This window comes from Physeter macrocephalus, chromosome 4 (genome assembly GCF_002837175.3).
Source record: "Physeter macrocephalus isolate SW-GA chromosome 4, ASM283717v5, whole genome shotgun sequence".
Taxonomy (NCBI): Eukaryota; Metazoa; Chordata; class Mammalia; order Artiodactyla; family Physeteridae; genus Physeter; species Physeter macrocephalus.
This window is the reverse complement of record NC_041217.1, coordinates 38,218,493-38,236,353: the sequence shown is the minus strand read 5'-3', so window position 1 is coordinate 38,236,353 and position 17,861 is coordinate 38,218,493. Positions and strand designations below refer to the sequence as shown.

The 17,861-nt window shown below is 48.3% G+C and overlaps 1 protein-coding gene across 9 annotated transcripts in view; it reads left to right on the top strand.

The window, feature by feature from the left end:
* The window catches only part of PFKFB2 (6-phosphofructo-2-kinase/fructose-2,6-biphosphatase 2), a 31,965-nt gene that overhangs the window by 853 nt on the left and 13,251 nt on the right, over window positions 1-17,861 (top strand). For 8 of the 9 annotated variants that reach the window (XR_008617056.1, XR_008617057.1, XM_028488507.2 and 5 more), the window contains 14 exons: window positions 975-1,082; window positions 7,275-7,400; window positions 7,917-8,013; window positions 8,441-8,507; window positions 8,640-8,714; window positions 9,082-9,138; window positions 10,036-10,160; window positions 11,995-12,202; window positions 12,965-13,111; window positions 13,872-13,976; window positions 14,732-14,861; window positions 15,632-15,694; window positions 15,952-16,016; window positions 16,629-16,808. Coding sequence is in view for 7 of the 9 variants with exons in the window: in XM_028488507.2 (XP_028344308.1) it covers window positions 995-1,082; window positions 7,275-7,400; window positions 7,917-8,013; window positions 8,441-8,507; window positions 8,640-8,714; window positions 9,082-9,138; window positions 10,036-10,160; window positions 11,995-12,202; window positions 12,965-13,111; window positions 13,872-13,976; window positions 14,732-14,861; window positions 15,632-15,694; window positions 15,952-16,016; window positions 16,629-16,808 (1,533 nt within the window). In the remaining 2 variants the exon portion in view is untranslated. The remainder of the gene's footprint in view (window positions 1-974; window positions 1,083-7,274; window positions 7,401-7,916; window positions 8,014-8,440; window positions 8,508-8,639; window positions 8,715-9,081; window positions 9,139-10,035; window positions 10,161-11,994; window positions 12,203-12,964; window positions 13,112-13,871; window positions 13,977-14,731; window positions 14,862-15,631; window positions 15,695-15,951; window positions 16,017-16,628; window positions 16,809-17,861) is intronic. The other variant, XM_055084117.1, reaches the window with a different exon arrangement.

The window sequence follows — 17,861 nt, the reverse complement described above, 5'->3', positions numbered from 1 at the left end:
GATGAGGTGCGGGAAGATGAAGCCTAGCTGTTTCGGGGAAGTGCGGGCCCCCGGGCAGTGCCCGGAGTGCGGACGTTTAGGGACCCAGAGCCGCAGCTGAAGTGTGAGTTAGAGGATTTGTGTGGTCAGTGGAATAACAGCGCAAGGTCCTTGAAGTAGTAGGACTCTCCTTCCTCACGATTCCGTTGTCTGGGTTTGCGCAGTGAACTCGGGGCTCTCCCACCCCCGTTCGAGTCAGGACTTACCCCTTATTCTGAAAGTGACCTTGGAGAAGTTATTTACCACCTCTTTGCTCCCCAGTGGTTCTTCCATAGACTGCTTCCTAGGAGATAGATGGGGAGAGGGTGCGGACAAGGGCTTGAGAGTAAAAACACCAGAGGAGAAATAATGACGTGCTAGGGCTGTCCCCGGGCCCAGCTACAGTTTTTCCTTCAGGGAACATGTTTGAGATTTTCCCACTTATTTTTTTTTTCAGAACTGAATTCTACCATTGGACTGCAGTTACTTTATGATAATGAACTTGATCTATTCGCAACCCATCCCACCCCCAGCTGCTGCCACTACTCTCCTCAGATTCTTAAATTGGAATCTGGGGTCAGGAAGGAACTTGGATAAGCCACTTAGTTTGATAAACGTCAGTTTTTCAATCTGTAAAATGGGGAGAAGTAATAATGGTAGCAAAAACTGTTTTATTATGGGATTATTGGAAGGATTGAGGGAGATAATTCATGTGAGTGTAAACTCCTAAGTCAGCATTATAGATCAGGGTTCTGGTGCAACTCTTCACAGATAAGGAAACAGAGGGCTAGGGACGTTCATGAGTTATCCTAGGGCATGTAACTATTAACTGGAAGGAGGGCTGCACTTGACCCTTGGCCCAGGGTTCTTTCACTTATACCTCACTGATCGTCTTTTGAGTGTTTTAAGGGATATTTCCTTCCTTCCCTTCCTTACATCCCCTTTTTCCCTTCCAGACGTCCCCTGAAGAGCTGCCATGTCTGGGAATTCTGCCCCTTGCTCAGAACAGAACAACAACAACTATGAAACCAAAACAAATCTCCGAATGTCAGAGAAGAAATGTTGTGAGTGTTGGGAAAGAGGAGGGGCTGCTGTCTCCTAGGATTTTACCTTGAGAATATTGTTGTAATTCTAGACTTCGCTGCTTGGTGGGAGTGAGAAGTAGTTCTTCGACATGGGAATTTAAAACAAAGTCTACCAGGGGAATTTCGTTTCTGAAACAAGTAGACTCAGTGATATGTCTGTCCTTGGGGCTAGACTGCTGGTGTAGCCCAGCATTTTCCTCCTGCTTTCTTTAACTGAATCTCTATCTCCCCCACCCTGGGGGTATCTGCACAGTTGATTGATGCTGAAAGTTAGAGCCAGTATTATTGTACACGCAGTGAGTAAGGATGAGTGGCAGGGTGCAGGAATTCCTTGGGGTTGATACTGTTAACAGTTTCCCTTTATCTCTTGGGCTAAGTTTTGTGAGGGTGCTGCTCACAGCAGAAATTGCAGGTAAGAACCAGTAGCTTATTTCTACAGGCCTGAGGGGAATCGGCCCTGATATTTCACTTCTCGCCATGTCTTGGGCACCTTACTTTCTCACAGGTTTAGTCTTTATACTCTGCAAACTATTTTGCCTGCAGGTTCATTGCTCTGGGGATGGGTTTCACAGGAGCATTTCCATGTCCATCTTTTAGACAGAGACAGCAGGTGGGTTTGCAGAGAGATGAAGTGTTGTTTCCTGTCCCGATGCATCTGTATGCCTAAGCATCCTTATAGACTGCAAGACTGGAGAGCCCAGGCCAAAAGGTCCTGAGCAGTTGGTCCCCAGATGTTTTGGGGAACCTCTAGGAAAGCTAACTCTTGTCCCTGCTTCCAGGTTCCTCTGGAACCCTATCAGTCAGTTTTTCTCACTTCAGTGGTTATATATATCAGCAGGTGGAAACAGCCAACCAGCATGAGACCTGGAATCATCTCATGTTTCAAGCTTTCCCCAGAGTCTAAACCTTGATGTCATGCCCTTGTCAGTCTCGTGATTAATGAGAATCATCTCTTTTCACCTAGCACTGATGAGGCTTGTTGGGGTTTGGGCTGCAGCAGAGGCAGGTTGTTTGGGTGTGATACTGGGGTTGGTGCACCTCTATGATTAGGGTCTTCTTTCTCTGCCAGGGCAGGAAGCCAGGTACTGAGGGCAAACACCCTGTGGAAGATAACTAGTATAGCATGACGTTTGAGTGCAGCCTCTGGAGTCAGACTGCCTGGGTTCAAATCTTGGTTTTACTACTTCCTAACTGTGTGCTTTTAACCAACTTGCTTTTCTGCCCCATGCCCCAGTTTACTTTTTGATAAAATGGGGATACTAATAGTATCTCTCCCCAGAGTGATGTGAGAATTGAATGAGTAAATACAGGACAACTCCTAGAAGAGTACTGGGCATGTGGCTAAACTGTGTTATTTTTCACTGGTGACTCTATTTGCATGTTGTGTTTGTTCCTGAAACATTATATATAGATTGAATTATAGTCTAAATGCTGTGCTGGGAGCTCACTTTTTACAAGAGCCCTGTGAAGAATTTATATTTTCAGTAAAAAATGTTTTCTCCTCTTGTTTGACAATATGGTAACTCAGATTTGGGGGTATGGAATGCACACTTCAAAGAGAGGTGCCCTCGTGCTACTAGGACACTTGAGCCCAACAAGGGCAGAGAACAGGTGGTGGTGTTTGGGGGTCGGGGGAGTTGATAACTGGGAGTCTCTGACCCTGCGCAATGCTCAGTGTCAGTCCTCTAGTTCTGCTTTCTTCGCCATGGGACTCTCCTACTTGCCTTCCTAACCTTTTTTTGCATTTTTTTTTTTTTTTTTTTGCCTTGAGGGCTTTTGATTAGTCAAGGAAGCAGTAATCCCAGGTCTCTTTCCTTCCTCTAGACTCTAATTCCAGATCTCTCCTTTCCAAGTTCTACCCTCTTCTCCCCCACTGGAGGTGTCTGGGTTATCCTGAAGCCACTGTCATTCGTTTACCCCCCTCTCTTCTCCTTCTGTGGTTGGACTGTGGGACTGTGACAGTCTATGAGAGTATGTGTTAGTTTATTTCCCTTCTCTCAGTTATTTGCCTGTATCTTGGAACAGGCTTCTTGGGCTGCTTAGTGTCCCCACCCAGCAGTTGCTTTATTAATAGCTTATCCGTTATCCCATTGCTGTTAATTATACCTGTTGTTGGCTGACTTTGACTCTGGGAAGTGCCTGAACTGGAGGGCTGAAGAATGTCTTTAGGGAGCCAGAACCTCCAAAGGAGCAGTATTGGAATTTCAGCTGCTCCAGGGATGGGGGAGAAGGGGAGGTGGTGCTGGCTGAGGTGCCCTTAAGGTGCTCCGACAACTGGTTTCAGGGCTCAGTGAAAGCAGGAATTAGGGGTAGCAGGGAATGTCTACATGCTTTTCCTTCTTTGTTTCTTTTACTCTTTGATATTTTGAATAGGTCTGGAACAGACAAGTCCCTGTAAGAACCTTCTCCTAATTATAAAAGCAATACATGTTCATGAAAAATTCACACAATACAGAAAGAAAGTAAAAAGCAAGAAAATCTCACTATTTCTCCTGTCCCTGTTATGTTTGATTCTTTCCAAAATCTTATTCTGGTGTATCCTATTAATGGAAATAGGTCCACACAGTACATATTTTGTTCTACCATCCTCCCCCAACCACTTTTTTTTTTTTTTTTTTCTTTTTTTGCCGTACGCGGGCCTCTCACTGTTGTGGCCTCTCCCGTTGCGGAGCACAGGCTCCGGACGCGCAGGCTCGGCGGCCATGGCTCACGGGCCCAGCCGCTCCGCGGCACGTGGGATCTTCCCGGACCGGGGCACGAACCCGTGTCCCCTGCATCGGCAGGCAGACTCTCAACCACTGCGCCACCAAGGAAGCCCCCCCCCCCCCCACTTTTTAAAAACTATATTCTGGACATTTTTTTTCATGTCGATAAGTTCAAATTTACTTCATTCTGCTTGGTTTTGCCTTGTGTGGATGTGCCAGCCTCTCCCTGATGGACATTTACATTGTTTGCAATTTTCCACCATCACAAACGATGCTGTAGTGAGCATCCTTGAATATACACCTTTCCCTGTTTGTGCTATAGCAGCTTTCCCTACAGAAATAACAGGAGGAAAGGTAGACACCTTTGAAACATTGATCAGCATCCCTCAAAAGTTGTATATCGTTAGCTGTTTTTTTTTTTTTTTTTTTTTTTTTGTTTTGTTTTTTTTTTTTTGTTTGTTTGTTTTTTTTGTGGTACGCGGGCCTCACACCGCCGCGGCCTCTCCCGTTGCGGAGCACAGGCTCCGGACGCGCAGGCCCAGCGGCCATGGCTCACGGGCCCAGCCGCTCCGCGGCACGTGGGATCCTCCCAAACCGGGGCGCGAACCCGGCTCCCCTGCATCGGCAGGCGGACGCGCAACCACTGCGCCACCAGGGAAGCCCTCGTTAGCTGTTTTTAATAGTTCAAAGCGCATGATAGAAATTGGGCATTAAACTATAGCTTCGACGGTTAGCTAAAACATTAACTTTCTTAGCGTTTGGCTGCAGAACTTCGATATGTTATGCTTATCAGTCAAACGGCAGGACAGAATTGGCAGCTTTATGACTTCTGATGAATAAAAAGAAGATATTACTAATGAAGCACACTTTAAAGGGCGGCATATTTCAAAATATCGGGGCTGTTTAGAACAAAAAGTGGAAGATGACTTGGTCATGAGAAAGCCGGGAACCATTGGCCTTCTAGACCACCCTTCAGGTTTAGATTAGAGAGCAGAGTTATGCTGGCCACATGGCTCCCTTTGTCAGGTGCTGACAAGAGCTGGTTACTAGGACTGATTGGGCAGTCATGAAACCAGGAGTCTGGTCAGAGCCCTGACCTTGACTTTCTATTGAGGGACTGTGGGCCACGCTCTTCCCTTTTCTGGGCTTGAGGTTTTCTGTCCGCGGGAGGGAAGTTATCACACCTTCATTTCCGCGAAGTGTGTTCATGAAGGGAAAATAAGTTTAAGATTGAGAAAGTGAGTTCAACCTTGTGTAAAGAAGGTAGAAGAGAATTTCAGGATTGAAACAGCTTTCCATTCTTTGTCAAGGGGCAAGTTACATTGTCTCCAAAATTAATCAGCATAAAGTGTCTACTGCTCAGATTAAGGTGGTGATGGCTTTGTTTTTTAACAGGCAGGACAGAATGTACCTAGTTTTGCCCACGTGGCAGTTCGAGATAGGAAGTGTGGTTTGGTTTCGTCCTTCGGAAATTGAGCAGCCCTGGTTGCAGCAGGTGTGTGCGCGTGTGTTATGGGCAGAGGTGAGAGGTATGGTGCTGGGGGCCGCCGTAAGGAGTCCTTGGTGGCTTGTGTTTTCTTTTGTTCTTAGAACTCTCTGTCCAGTTTGGTAAACATGGAGCAGCTGGTTCCCTGGTCGGCCTCAGAGCGTCTCCCAAGTATCAGTTCATTTTCAGCTTCAGGGAGGATAACAGGACCTTTGGGAGAAGTGCCTAATGGGCTGGAAGGTGTGGACCAAGCAGTACTAGAAGTGCAGGTAATGAGCCAAGCCATGGTGATTGAGAAGAGTGCAGTGCTGGGCTGGAGAAAGTGAAGACTCAGGAGGATTTTACTCCTGAAACCTGAGGCAGCTGATCTGTCTGTTAGGGGTCAGAGATCAGGCATTAACATCAGCCGAGGCTGCAGCATGGCGTTTGCTTGTCTTTGTGCTCCCTGTTTGGACAGAGATGAAAATCACTTCTGTTGCTCGTTGCCTACCTTGGAGGGGCTCCTGCTCAGGCCTGGGAATTTTCCATGTGCATAGTAGGTAAAGGACTAAAAGCCAACCCCTCTGACCCCAAGTCTGGGCATCCATCCCTCCCTCACCGCCAGGGCCCTGTTTGGCTTCTGGGTACTTCTTGCCAAACACCCTTAGGAAACTCTCTTCCTTCCAAGGTCTGTTCTCTACCCACACCCCTCTGCCCACTTCTCCACTGAGATCTTTTTACATTCCCTTCTCAAAAAATAAAGGATGACGTTCTCATCCAAGTACCCCAGTTTTGCTGAATTGTTTCTTAGCCTGACAGGGTCACCTTGTCCCAGGGAAGAAGAGCAGCAACTACTTGTGGGGCACCTTCTGGAAAGCAGTGCTGGGAAGATGAAGACAAAAGTGGTTCTTCCCCATCTGCACACAGGGCCTCCCTCCTTTCCCATCTAAGCCCTCCCAGATGACCTCAGTTTGGGTCTTGTCCCCAGGAACGTGGCTGGCAGCTTGCAGGGCACCCTCCCACCACTCCTCCATGGCGGGATGGACAGGGAGGAGCCAGCCCCTGTGAGCAAACTGGTGAGGAATCAGAGGCTCTTTTTATGGAGAAAAGCTGCCACGGAAGCACAAGATCAGGATTCTAGGGCCAGCCCTTCCTATGACTCATTGTGTGTCCTTAGGCAAGTCACCTGGCCTCTGAGCATCTAGTTTGCCCCCAGCTGCCCAGTGAGACCTGTCTCTGTAAATGAGCTTTCCTGAAATCAATTGTTTTCTAAAGAAGGGCGGGCCAATGGCTATTCCTACTTTTAAACTGTCTTGCTTTTACTTGGGCCCTTGAGGCAGGCTGACTGTGATGCCCTGTGGGCCAGCTTTACCACGAAGCTTCCTGAGGTCTAGTCAGAACATGTGTCAGGTAGGCGTTGACACAGTCTAAATGGTTTAGAAGTTCTGGCTTAAACTCGTGGCCTGAGCACAAAGGCCAAAACGGGTTAAGGCCAGGCTCTTTTTTCCTGCACAAACTCTTGCCTGTGGTTCTGAAGGGATAGATGGGATCCTCAGAATAGAAACTCTGTCGGATCTGTTATAGGAGCTGGCTCAGTGCTGCACTGGTAGAATCTCCAGGCCCAAGACTTTCCTTCACGGCTATATCACTCCCGTGTTACTAGATATTCTCATGCTAAGGAAGATGCTATAGTTACTGTCTTTCTAATCTTGGCCACTTTTTTTTCTCTTTCCATCTTGTGCACCTCTGTGAAGACCTTGGCCAAGTGGGAAAGACATGTCTTAGTTTGGGTACTTTCTGGAAGTCTACATGACACTTTGACTGTCTTTTAGGAGGGTTTACCCGGTATCTCCTCGGTTTGCCTTTCCAGTCCTCCTGGACACTGGCCTCATTGAGGTGTATGAGGATCAAACCAGATTCTGACCATGAAGTCCCAGCCCCATGCACAAACCTTACTTGACCCCTCTTTATTTAGTTTTGTTCTGTTCCATTTCCCTCTAGCGTGGGCATCCTACATGACCAACTCCCCGACCCTCATTGTTATGATTGGCTTACCGGCCCGGGGCAAAACCTACGTGTCCAAGAAACTCACACGCTACCTCAACTGGATTGGGGTGCCCACCAAAGGTAGGTGCAACCATGCATTCCTTGGGAAAGGAAGTGATCAGTTCCTGGGCCTCACAGGCCTCTGGGAGACTTATTCTCCCTGGCATCAAGGTTACCGGGTTCTCCTGGCAGCGATAGTGGTTGCTTCCTGGTTTACTGGATTTATTCCCTGTCCATACACTTGTTCCTCCTGGCCTGGCTGAATTAACCTAGTTTGGGGGCAATGCCTTTGATAAGAGTATTAAGAATTAAATGAGTATAGAGCTTTACATTTCCAAAGCCCTTACATCTACATTATCTAGCAGTATCCATGTGGAATAGCCAAAATGGCTGAGGAAATTGAAAGCCAGACAGTTTAAGACTTGTCCAAATTCTAGTAAGTCAGAACTTGAACTTAACCTGATTCTTAATCTGGTGTTGTTTCCAACATACCATGGTGCTTTTTTCATCCCCTTGGCCACTCTGACATTAGACCAAGAAGTCCCCTTTGGGACATCGTATTGTTTCACTGCTGAAGGGTATGGGTGTCTTCTGCAGTGTTTAATCTTGGGGTGTATCGGCGTCAAGCGGTCAAGTCCTATAAGTCCTATGACTTCTTCCGGCATGACAACGAGGAGGCCATGAAGATACGCAAGTGAGTCTTCTAGGCCTGACTGCCAGGCCAGCTCTTTCTTGGCTGTCATGAGACTGGATGTGATGGGGCTTGGTTTCCCTTTCAGTAAATATCTTGTGGGGATTTTAAGTAGAAGTTATCTGCTGGGCAGCTCACCGTGGGCTTGGGTGGGTAGAACAGGGCTCAGAAAGTTGCGTGTGTGCTTGTAGGCTAAGCCTCCAGAGGGGTAAGACACGTGCATGGGACAGGGGAAGAGGAAAGATATAGGATGGTAGAAAAATCTCAACGGGCAAGTTGAAAGGTCTACTTAGGGAAAATTTTTGATGAGTGGGGAAACTGAACAGGAAGGGGCGTGATCCCTGTGGCACCCCGGCTGTTCGTGTCTCTGGCTGTGCCCAAGCTTGGCCCCGGCCCCGTCCTCTGGCTGATTCCTCTGCTCTCTTGGCAGACAGTGTGCTCTGGTGGCGCTGGAGGATGTGAAGGCGTATCTCACGGAGGACAGTGGGCAGATTGCGGTAAGCCTCACCTGCCTCCTCCCGCGTCTCCCCCTTTTCAGCAGCCTGGCTGCACCACCCCACCTTGGGTCCGCCTTGGTGGGATTTCGTTTCTCGGTCTCCGTTCATCTGTCTTGTGGGCTCTCTTCCCAGGTGTTTGATGCTACCAATACCACTCGAGAGAGGAGAGCCTTGATTTTGAGCTTTGCTGAGGAGAATTCCTTCAAGGTAGAATCTGCCTCCAAGCTGGAGGAGGAGGGGTGAGTGGAGGTGGGGAGTTAGGAGGGACATGCAGATCTGTTTGACTCTGGTGGGTGAGGACAGGAGTGGACATCTGATTCTCTCCTCTTGGTGAGTCACTGCCAGTCCTTGAGTGTTTTCTTTCAGGTCCTTTCTCAGCTCCTTAGCCTGTATGTATGAGGCCCTGGGGATGTGGTAAGAGCTGTTTTTAAATGAAGAGGCCTTGAAGGCCACTTTCATGAAAGAAAATCCCAGGGGATGTGGTGGCTGCAGTGGAGCAAATATGAGCGTGTGCTCTTAATTAACAGCCTGGCCGTTACTGACTCATTGATCACTGCCTTCTCTCCCTGGCCAGGTGTTCTTTGTGGAATCCGTCTGCGATGATCCTGATGTCATTGCTGCCAACATCCTGGTAGGTGACATCCCCTCACACCGCCACCTCTTTATGCCTTGTGTGTGTGTTGGTGGGGGTGGAGTGAGGTGTCAACCCGGTAATGAAAGAGAGAAATAGACATGTTTAACAACACAGGATGATCTTTTTGATCTGCCAGAACACCCTTTTGTACTTCCACACTCTTCCCTTGGGAAAAGAAAGAGGCTTTGAGGAAGAAAGTAAGAATTAGCTGTTGAACAGAGACCAAACTTAAACTGTAGTAGCCCTGGTCCTGTGTTCTGGGTATTAGCTAGATGTTGAGACCTAGGTATGTTCTTAGAATAGATCAGACTCTTTATTATCTGTCAGGGCCACCTTATAGGAAGGTCATCTGCCCACCAGTTGTCTAATATTGAGGTCAGCATTCTATGCACTGGGCACCTCATGCTGCGTGTGGTCACAGTTCATGCCAGTGCCCATTTGATGGTTGTGCTGGGCTGTGCTGAGTGGATATCCATGCACTGTGTCATGGTGGTGCTCTCCCAGCAGTGTGGGGACTTGCTAAAGAGGTGTCTGGTCTGAGTCAGCTGTGTATCAGATCAAGCACCCTATTCTAATTGCCCTTGGGGAAAAATTGAATCCCATTCTGTTTTCCCAGGAAGGTACATAAGAGGATTGGGGCCCAAGAACTGCTTCAGCTGCGTGACTGCCTCTGTCCTTCAGCCAAGGGCAGGCACATGACTCCTCAGTTGTCTTTCCCTTCTTGGTTGCCAGGGTCACAGGACAGGGAGGGGGTGCTCAGTGAATGGGGATTGCTAATGCTCCAGTGAAAGGCCACTTCTTTGGCCTTCCTTCTCTTTATTTAGCAGTGGCTGTTGGCAGGAGGGCTGTTAAGGGCAGACCTCTGACTAGGTCCTGCTCTCCCTGTGATTCCAGGAGGTAAAGGTGTCGAGCCCTGACTACCCTGAAAGGAACAGGGAGAATGTGATGGAGGACTTCCTAAAGAGAATTGAGTGCTACAAAGTCACCTATCAACCCCTTGACCCAGACAACTATGACAAGTAAGGTTTAAGGCCAAGGTTTGAAGGGCCTGAGGCAGGGGTCTCATTTGAGAAAAGAGCCTTTCTCCCCTTGTCCCTAGACTTCCCTCTGACAATCCAGACCTCTGTTTACATCATTCCAGGGAAACAACGTATGGATTTGTGGCCTCTAGGCAGATTGAATCTTATACCTGAACACTGGAGTGTTTTTTATCCTGAGTTCTTCTGGTCTATCCTCTAGAGCGTGATTTCTCAATCTTAGCATGACTGACATTTTGAACTGGATAATTCTGTGCTGTGGGGCTGTCTTGTGCACTGTAGCTGTGTTTAGCGGCATCCCTGACCTGTGCCCACTGGATACCAGTAGCACTCCCAAGCTGTGACAAGCAAAAAGTCCCCTTTGCCAAATGTCCCCTGGGAAGCAAAATCACCCCCTGTTGAGAACCACTGCCCTAGATCAGTAGTTTTGAATTAGGGTGTTGTAGGACACCTCTTAGAGGTGTGTCATCAGTTTCTGATCAATTTTTAAAGTTTATTGTGTGTGTGTATAGGCGTGTATATATAAATATATATATATATATATATACACATGTATAAAAATATATAGTAATACATATGAATATATGTGCATATATTCCATATGTAAAATAAAATGTAAATTTATTTTGCATAAAACAATATATTGTACATGCGTATGCATATATAAATATATATATTTAAGTGGTTTTTAGATATTACTTGCTATGGCAGTGCCTATCAGCAGTGTGGCATAGAACACAGGTTAACTTGACGTGTGTGAACGAAAAGAGCCGTAGCAAGATGCCAAGTCCATGTTGAAGAATGACATGTGCACAGGGAGACCCGTGAGAAGATGGCGTTTGAAAAAGCATGCAGTCAGTCCAGCTCTAGTCAGATAAGAATACAGCCCTGAAGCCAAGCAAATGGCAAGACAGTGTGCATAGCCACTGTTAAATTGCTTCAGTGGTCTGCTTCATCTTTCCAGTCTTTCAGTTCCTTCAAGTATGTTGCCCACAATGTTAGTGTTTGGAGGTGTTTCTTAATACAGAAGTTGAAAACCACTGCCCTAGATATGGCATAATAGTATATTCCTCAGTTAGCCCAGAGTTCTACATAGAAAAATATTCTAGAAGAATGTGTGTGTGCGTGTGTGCGTGTGTGCGTGTGTGTGTGTGTGTGTGTGTGTGTGTGTGTGTATGTATAGATGTTACCTCTGGTGGTAGGGCTCTGGGTAATTTTTATTTGCATCATTCTTTCTTAAAAAAATTTTTTTTGGAATAAACCCTTATTATTTTTATAGTGAGAACAATTCCACGATGGCCACAAAGCAAACAGTCTCTGTGAGTGCCTTTGAGAGAAACTTGATTCATGTAGATGGGGGGGAAATGCACAGAGATCTCTGTCTATGGTTCTGCACCCCCCTCCTCGCCCCACCCCGCTGGCGGATGCCATGCTCTGACTCCGTCTTGACCGCCTCAGGTGGGCGCTGTGCGTCTCAACAAACTTCAGGGCTAGCAAAATCTTCAGGTCATCTAGTCTAGCCCCTGAGGGGAAGCCTGAATTCTGTTTATCTAACTTAGCTACAGTGCCTGGCACAGTGTAGGCGCTGAGGAAATGGTACTGCCTGACGAGAAGTTCAGGAAAGTTTACTGCATCTTGGTTCTGAGGAGCGATCCATCTCTTTCCATTTGGTTCCCTATATCTGGTCAGGGTGTGGCAGGAGGCAGGAGAGCTGCTGGGAGCCTGCAAGTAACTATACAGATCCTTTCCCCTCCTCCTGTTATCCTCAGATTTTCATACCCAGGGGATTTTTTTTTTTTTTCCTGCTCTGTCCCAGGGATCTTTCTTTCATCAAGGTGATAAACGTGGGCCAGCGGTTTCTAGTGAACAAAGTCCAGGACTACATCCAGAGCAAGATCGTCTACTACCTCATGAATATCCATGTCCATCCTCGCACCATTTACCTTTGCCGGCACGGAGAGAGCGAGTTCAATCTCTTGGGAAAGATTGGGGGTGACTCAGGCCTCTCGGTGCGGGGAAAACAGGTGAGTAGTTAGCCAGAAGGCTGGATTTCCCAGGCTTAGAGTTAGAAGGGCATGGTGGATGTCATCTCTTTGATCCCCTTACTTCCTACTGAATCCTGTTGGGGTTTAGGCTGTGGTTTCAGATAGTCAAGCAAGTAAAGAGACGTTTTCTTGTTCACTGATTCTAGCTCTGCATTGAAGGGTGCGTAACTTGGAACCATTTCTGCTGTGATCATTCAGCCATCACATATTTATTGGGCTCAACTTGTATGCTCAGCACGGTACAGCGTGCTCTGGTTAAAGTTCATTTCCTCTTGGGTTTATTACAACTATGTAGCACCTTTCAGAGTTTGTCTGGGGTCACACACATTGTCCTTTTTAGGCTGAGTTAACAGTCGTGTGTGTGTGTGTGTGTGTGTGTGTGTGTGTGTGTCTGTGTGTCTGTGTGTCTGTATTTCCTTTCTTTCTTTCTTTTTTTTTGGCTCTGCCATGCACGGCTTGCAGGATCTTAGTTCCCCTGACCAGGGATCGAACCCACGTCCCCTGCAGTGGAGGCGTGGAGGCCTAACCACTGACCGCCAGGGAATTCCCTGTGTGTGTGTGTTTTCTTCTTTCTTTCTTTTTTTTTGGCTCTGCCATGCGCGGCTTGCAGGATCTTAGTTCCCCTGACCAGGGATCGAACCCACGTCCCCTGCAGTGGAGGCGTGGAGGCCTAACCACTGACCGCCAGGGAATTCCCTGTGTGTGTGTGTTTTCTTTTAAAATTTTTATTTCACACCCCAGTTTGCCCAGGCTCTAAGGAAGTTTCTGGAGGAACAGGAGATAGCAGACCTCAAAGTGTGGACAAGTCAGTTGAAGAGGACTATCCAGACCGCTGAATCTCTGGGGGTGACCTATGAGCAGTGGAAGATTCTGAATGAGATTGATGCTGTGAGTAGGAAGCTCTGATGGCTAAAAAGCCAGTAAGGGTCTCCTATTCAGGCAGGAACTCTCAGAAGTCACCATGCGGGCCGTTCATCTAGAAAACTAGAACCACCAAGTAGAGTCTTTGAGGAAGCTGAATCTATGGCCAGTTTAGGGAATAAGTGGGAACAGTGCACCCCCAATCAGGGCTTCCTGCCTGCTTGACACACCTGTGCCAATGATGGGACCTGAACCAATTTTTGACCTAGCCCCTGGCACCTGGAGAGAGTGGAGCTCCATTTGGATCCTTCATGTATTTTCCTCCTAGGAAAAAGAAATAGCTGACAACTCACTTCTTTAATTTCTGCTTAGGCCACCTGGTCAGCTATTCTGGAAAAGTCCTTTCCAATTTGTTCTTGGCTTTCTGTGTCTTTGAGCCCAAAAGTAGGCATTTCTTTTTCTTTCCTTCCTCTGTACCCTTTTAAGCCTTCTACAAGAATTCCCTAGTGCCTTCAGTGTCCCCTCTTTCCCTGCTTCCTGTTCCTTTTATCCTGCTGACTTTTCTTGACCTCTAAGTTCCCCACAGCAGCAGGAGAAAGCTGCAGCTTAAGCTAGAGAGGCGGCCTCCTCCCCCAGTGGCCCTCACCCTGCTAGTCGGTCCACTGCAGTGCATGAAGGGAGCCAGCCCAGTGCCTGGCACCGATAACTAATATTCTTCACGGCCGCCTTTTCATTTGGGGGGCTGTGTGGGTCCAGTTCGCCTCTTCCAGCCGTGTGGCTCCTGCAGGGCGTGTGCGAGGAGATGACTTATGCGGAGATTAAGCAGCAGTACCCAGAAGAGTTTGCACTTCGAGATGAAGAGAAATATCTGTATCGATATCCTGGAGGGGAGGTGAGATTTCCCTCACGAGGGGTGACTGCCCCACCCTTTGCTAGGGGCTTAGCTTTAATTTGAGGGAAGGATTGAATGTGAGTTTGGGGACCGAGAAAGGGTACTTAAGGCATCATTTAGTTTCTCTTCCTACCTTTGGGGCCTGCTGTGTTTAATTCAGCTCTGGCAGTCGGCAGTCCAGCGCCTCATTGATTTGTTAAGATCTCCAGAGAAAGGGTAACAAGATAGCCTCTGTTGCTGAGTATATTTTAGAATCAAAGTGGTCTTTTTTAACTTCTTTTTTTTTTCATTCCACCCCCACCCAAGCAGGTATAGGCCCCAAGTAAATATATGGGATATGAATGATTTTCCTCTCATCTGTGGTGTTTAAGGCTGCTTGCTGGTCCAAGTGGCTTCATAGTCTAGGGGTGTGAGGCAAAGGTAAATAAAACAACAAGGGTCTAGGAAATCCCTAGGAGCCTTTGTTGCCTTGCACTCTTGCCTATTCTGTCGAGAGAAAAAGAACCCCACAGGCTGCATTCAGAATTTCTCTTCTTGACCTGCAATTTTCTCGGTCTGAACATTGCTCTTGAAAAGTCTGAATATTCTCAAGAGATACCAGGGCTGGGGGTGGTTAGCAGGCGACACGAAGGCGCCAAACCTCCAGGAGGAAAGCCAGCTGGGGAGAAAGGAGAAGCGGCCTCTTAACTCTGGACCCAGCCACCGACTTGGCTGCCAGCTTGCGCCTCCTACCAGCCCACCCCACTTCCCCACAGTCATACCAGGACCTGGTGCAGCGGCTGGAGCCTGTCATCATGGAGCTGGAGCGTCAGGGCAATGTCCTCGTCATCTCCCACCAGGCTGTCATGCGCTGCCTCCTGGCCTACTTCTTGGACAAGGGTGCAGGTGCCATTGGAGGGAAGGGCCGGGGACACATCCACAGGGAGGGGGCTGGACTTGGGGTGGCACCAGGATCCCTGGCAATGAGACCTTCCACTCTTCCACTCAAATCAGAGTACATTCTTCAGGCAGCAGTGTGGGGCTCCCAGCAGCCACTGGGCCAACTACTTGCTGAATTTACTCTGCTGGTGCAAAAACCCCCAGTGGAGAGCAGCTGCTGCTTTAGCTCTTGGTCCTGCCTGGCTAAAGGGGCAGCACTGCGCTAACACTTCTGGCAGCATTAGAAAAGTGGTTGAACGTTCCCGGCTTGTTACTTGGGCTGCTAGGAGGGTGTTATCTTAGAAGCATCTTCATCCTTTGGATTCAGGGTAGACGGTTTCTGGGGAGAGCAATAAGGAGGTGCTGCTGTCTTCTCTCATACTCCCCTCCCTTCCCTTCCTGATCCACCTGAGCTGCTGGGAAGCCTGCAGGTTGACCTTTGGTGTACTCACGATGCCCCAGTCTTCCCTTCTGTGGGGCCCTGGCTGCGGCACTTCTTCTCGTTTTGCCTGCAGGGAAGGATCTGAAGTGGGCTTTTTTTCCTTTCTTAACCACTCAGTAGCTTGGGTGGCTTCCTTGGAGGCTATGTTGATAATTGTCTGGGAGTTTAGAGGAGGAGATGTCTAACTCCAGGTCAGGGTAAAGAAAACTCAGGAGCGCCTTAGATGCTCTCTTCCACTAACTTGACCTTGCTTCATAATACTGAGACTTCCTCCACCTGGTCTTTCTGCTTTCAGATGAGCTACCGTACCTGAGGTGCCCTCTCCATACCATCTTCAAACTTACTCCTGTGGCCTACGGTAACTGAGCCTAGGAGCTGGGCAGGAGGTGGGGGTAGAGGAAGGTCAGGATTTTTGAATTTTCTCTGAAGTTTGCCTAGAAGTTAAACTTCCTCACCTGTATCTACCAGGGAAGTTCCATCAGTGCCTTCCATTTTTAAAGGGATGTATGTATGTATTTGGGAATATATATGTTCTTTTATTATCCTACTGAAACTAAGGAATTTTGCTGTGAGCTTTTTTCCTGAAGCCCTCTCCACTTTCCTCTGTTTTCTCAGGTTGCAAAGTGGAAACAATTAAACTTAACGTGGAGGCTGTGAACACTCACCGTGACAAGCCAACTGTAAGTATTTTCCCACGGATGACATGCTGGTTCCCCACCACTTCGGGTCTTTGAACCTTTGACATCGAGAGACTGGGTTTCTTTTAAGTACAAGAGGAAAACCGACCCAGAACCCATGTCCCATGTAGTTTGCTTACTTCCAAAAAGAAGAGATGTTGGATTTACTCTTTTTAAAAATCAGTATCTCTTTCCTGAGTCTTAACCTTGCACATTGGCTCTTGGAAATCCAATGAACTATGGAAAGTGTCTGGCAGAAGTGAAATGCAAATTTTCCCCCCAGAAAGCGCTCCCTTTAGAAAGCAGGATCCAGAGGTGCCTGTAAGGTGGGGTCAGGAGGTATAGGTTTGTTCCTAGGTCTGTCCTGGTAATCTGTGTGTGATCTTAAATAACCCCCTTCTTTTCTTTGAGCCTCTTTCCTGCTTTGAAGTATGGTGCTCCAGGAGCTTCTACTCCTACAGCCTTTAGTCTCCCGGGGCTGGGGGACCAGGCCGTGGCCCATGTCTTAGGAGAGACCCCGTCTGCAGAGGAGCAGGAGTGGAGGAGGCTGCTGTGGTTTATGAGTGAGCTTTTGGCTTGGCTTTCATTTGTGTGGTGTCCCTCGTTTCCAATTAGAACAACTTCCCCAAGAACCAAACCCCTGTAAGGATGAGAAGGAACAGCTTTACGCCTCTGTCCAGTTCGAATACAGTAAGGCGTCCAAGAAATTACAGTGTTGGGAGCCGGCCCCTCAAGCCCCTCAGCCCTCTCCGTGCCCTGGACATGCAAGAAGGGGCCGACCAGCCGAAGACCCAAGTCAGCATTCCGGTGGTGTAACCGTGTGTCTCCCTCCCGTCCTGGCCTCCTGCCCTTGTCACTAATCACCAAGGAGTCATTTAACTTCCAACCTCCACCTCCCCCCCCTCCCCCGAGCCCCACACCATGGATCTTAGCAGAGAATGTGAGGTCATGTGTATCCAGACCAACCTTAGCTAGTGTACGGTGTGAGACATCTCCCCGCCCAGGGGCAAGCTGGCGAGTTGGGTGTTTTAGGACAGGTCCTCAGTTGGGGGGGTCTGGAGGAGGCGGAAAAGGGATCCACTCTCCTGGGGTGATTGGCAGAGCTGGGGCTGAGGCTGAGCATGCTGTGGTTCTTGTGCATCCACAGTGTCTAAACTCACTAATGTCCTTGTGTTGGTAAAGTGGGGGCAGGGTGGAGGGGGACACAGAAGCCCATTTCCCCTCCACCTTTGTCTCTTCCAGGTGTGCTTTACTCACAGTCCTGACCTGCCTGCTTTCCTTCCCCCTCTCATGTCCCCTTTGGATTGTCCAGTGTGATGCATGGCATGGTTGTGTGTCTGTCTAGGAGGGAAGGGGCAGTGGGTGGGAGAGAAGTCTGGCCTCCGTTGATGTTCTCTGCAGTGAGCCTAGATAGATCTGGACGGGGGGAGCCTTTCTCTTCCCTTCTCCCTTCCTCTCAAGCCAGGTCCTACAAGGGTCAGCCCAGGCTACAGAACATCCACAGATGCTCTGGAGCCTGTAGGTAGACATAGGATGAGAGTTCTTGCGTCCTTTCGTGAGAAACAATCCTAAAGTCTTCAGTACCCTGGGGGAAGCTGGCTTCCAGTCTGTGTGAAATATCTTGGTTTGTATTTTTCAGACATAGGTCTCTGGGCTGCAGAGGTGTGAGGTCTCTGGGCTGCAGAGGGGTAAGGTTTAGGAGAGTAGGCTGGCCTCTAGCTCTTACAGGGCTCTTGGAGGAGTGTCATACATTTTTTCCAGTGGCTCCTGGCTTCTTTGCCAACTACAGGAACTTTCCTGCCAAAGCCAGTGACCTCCGGGACTGTTCAGAAGGACAGAGTTAGATTC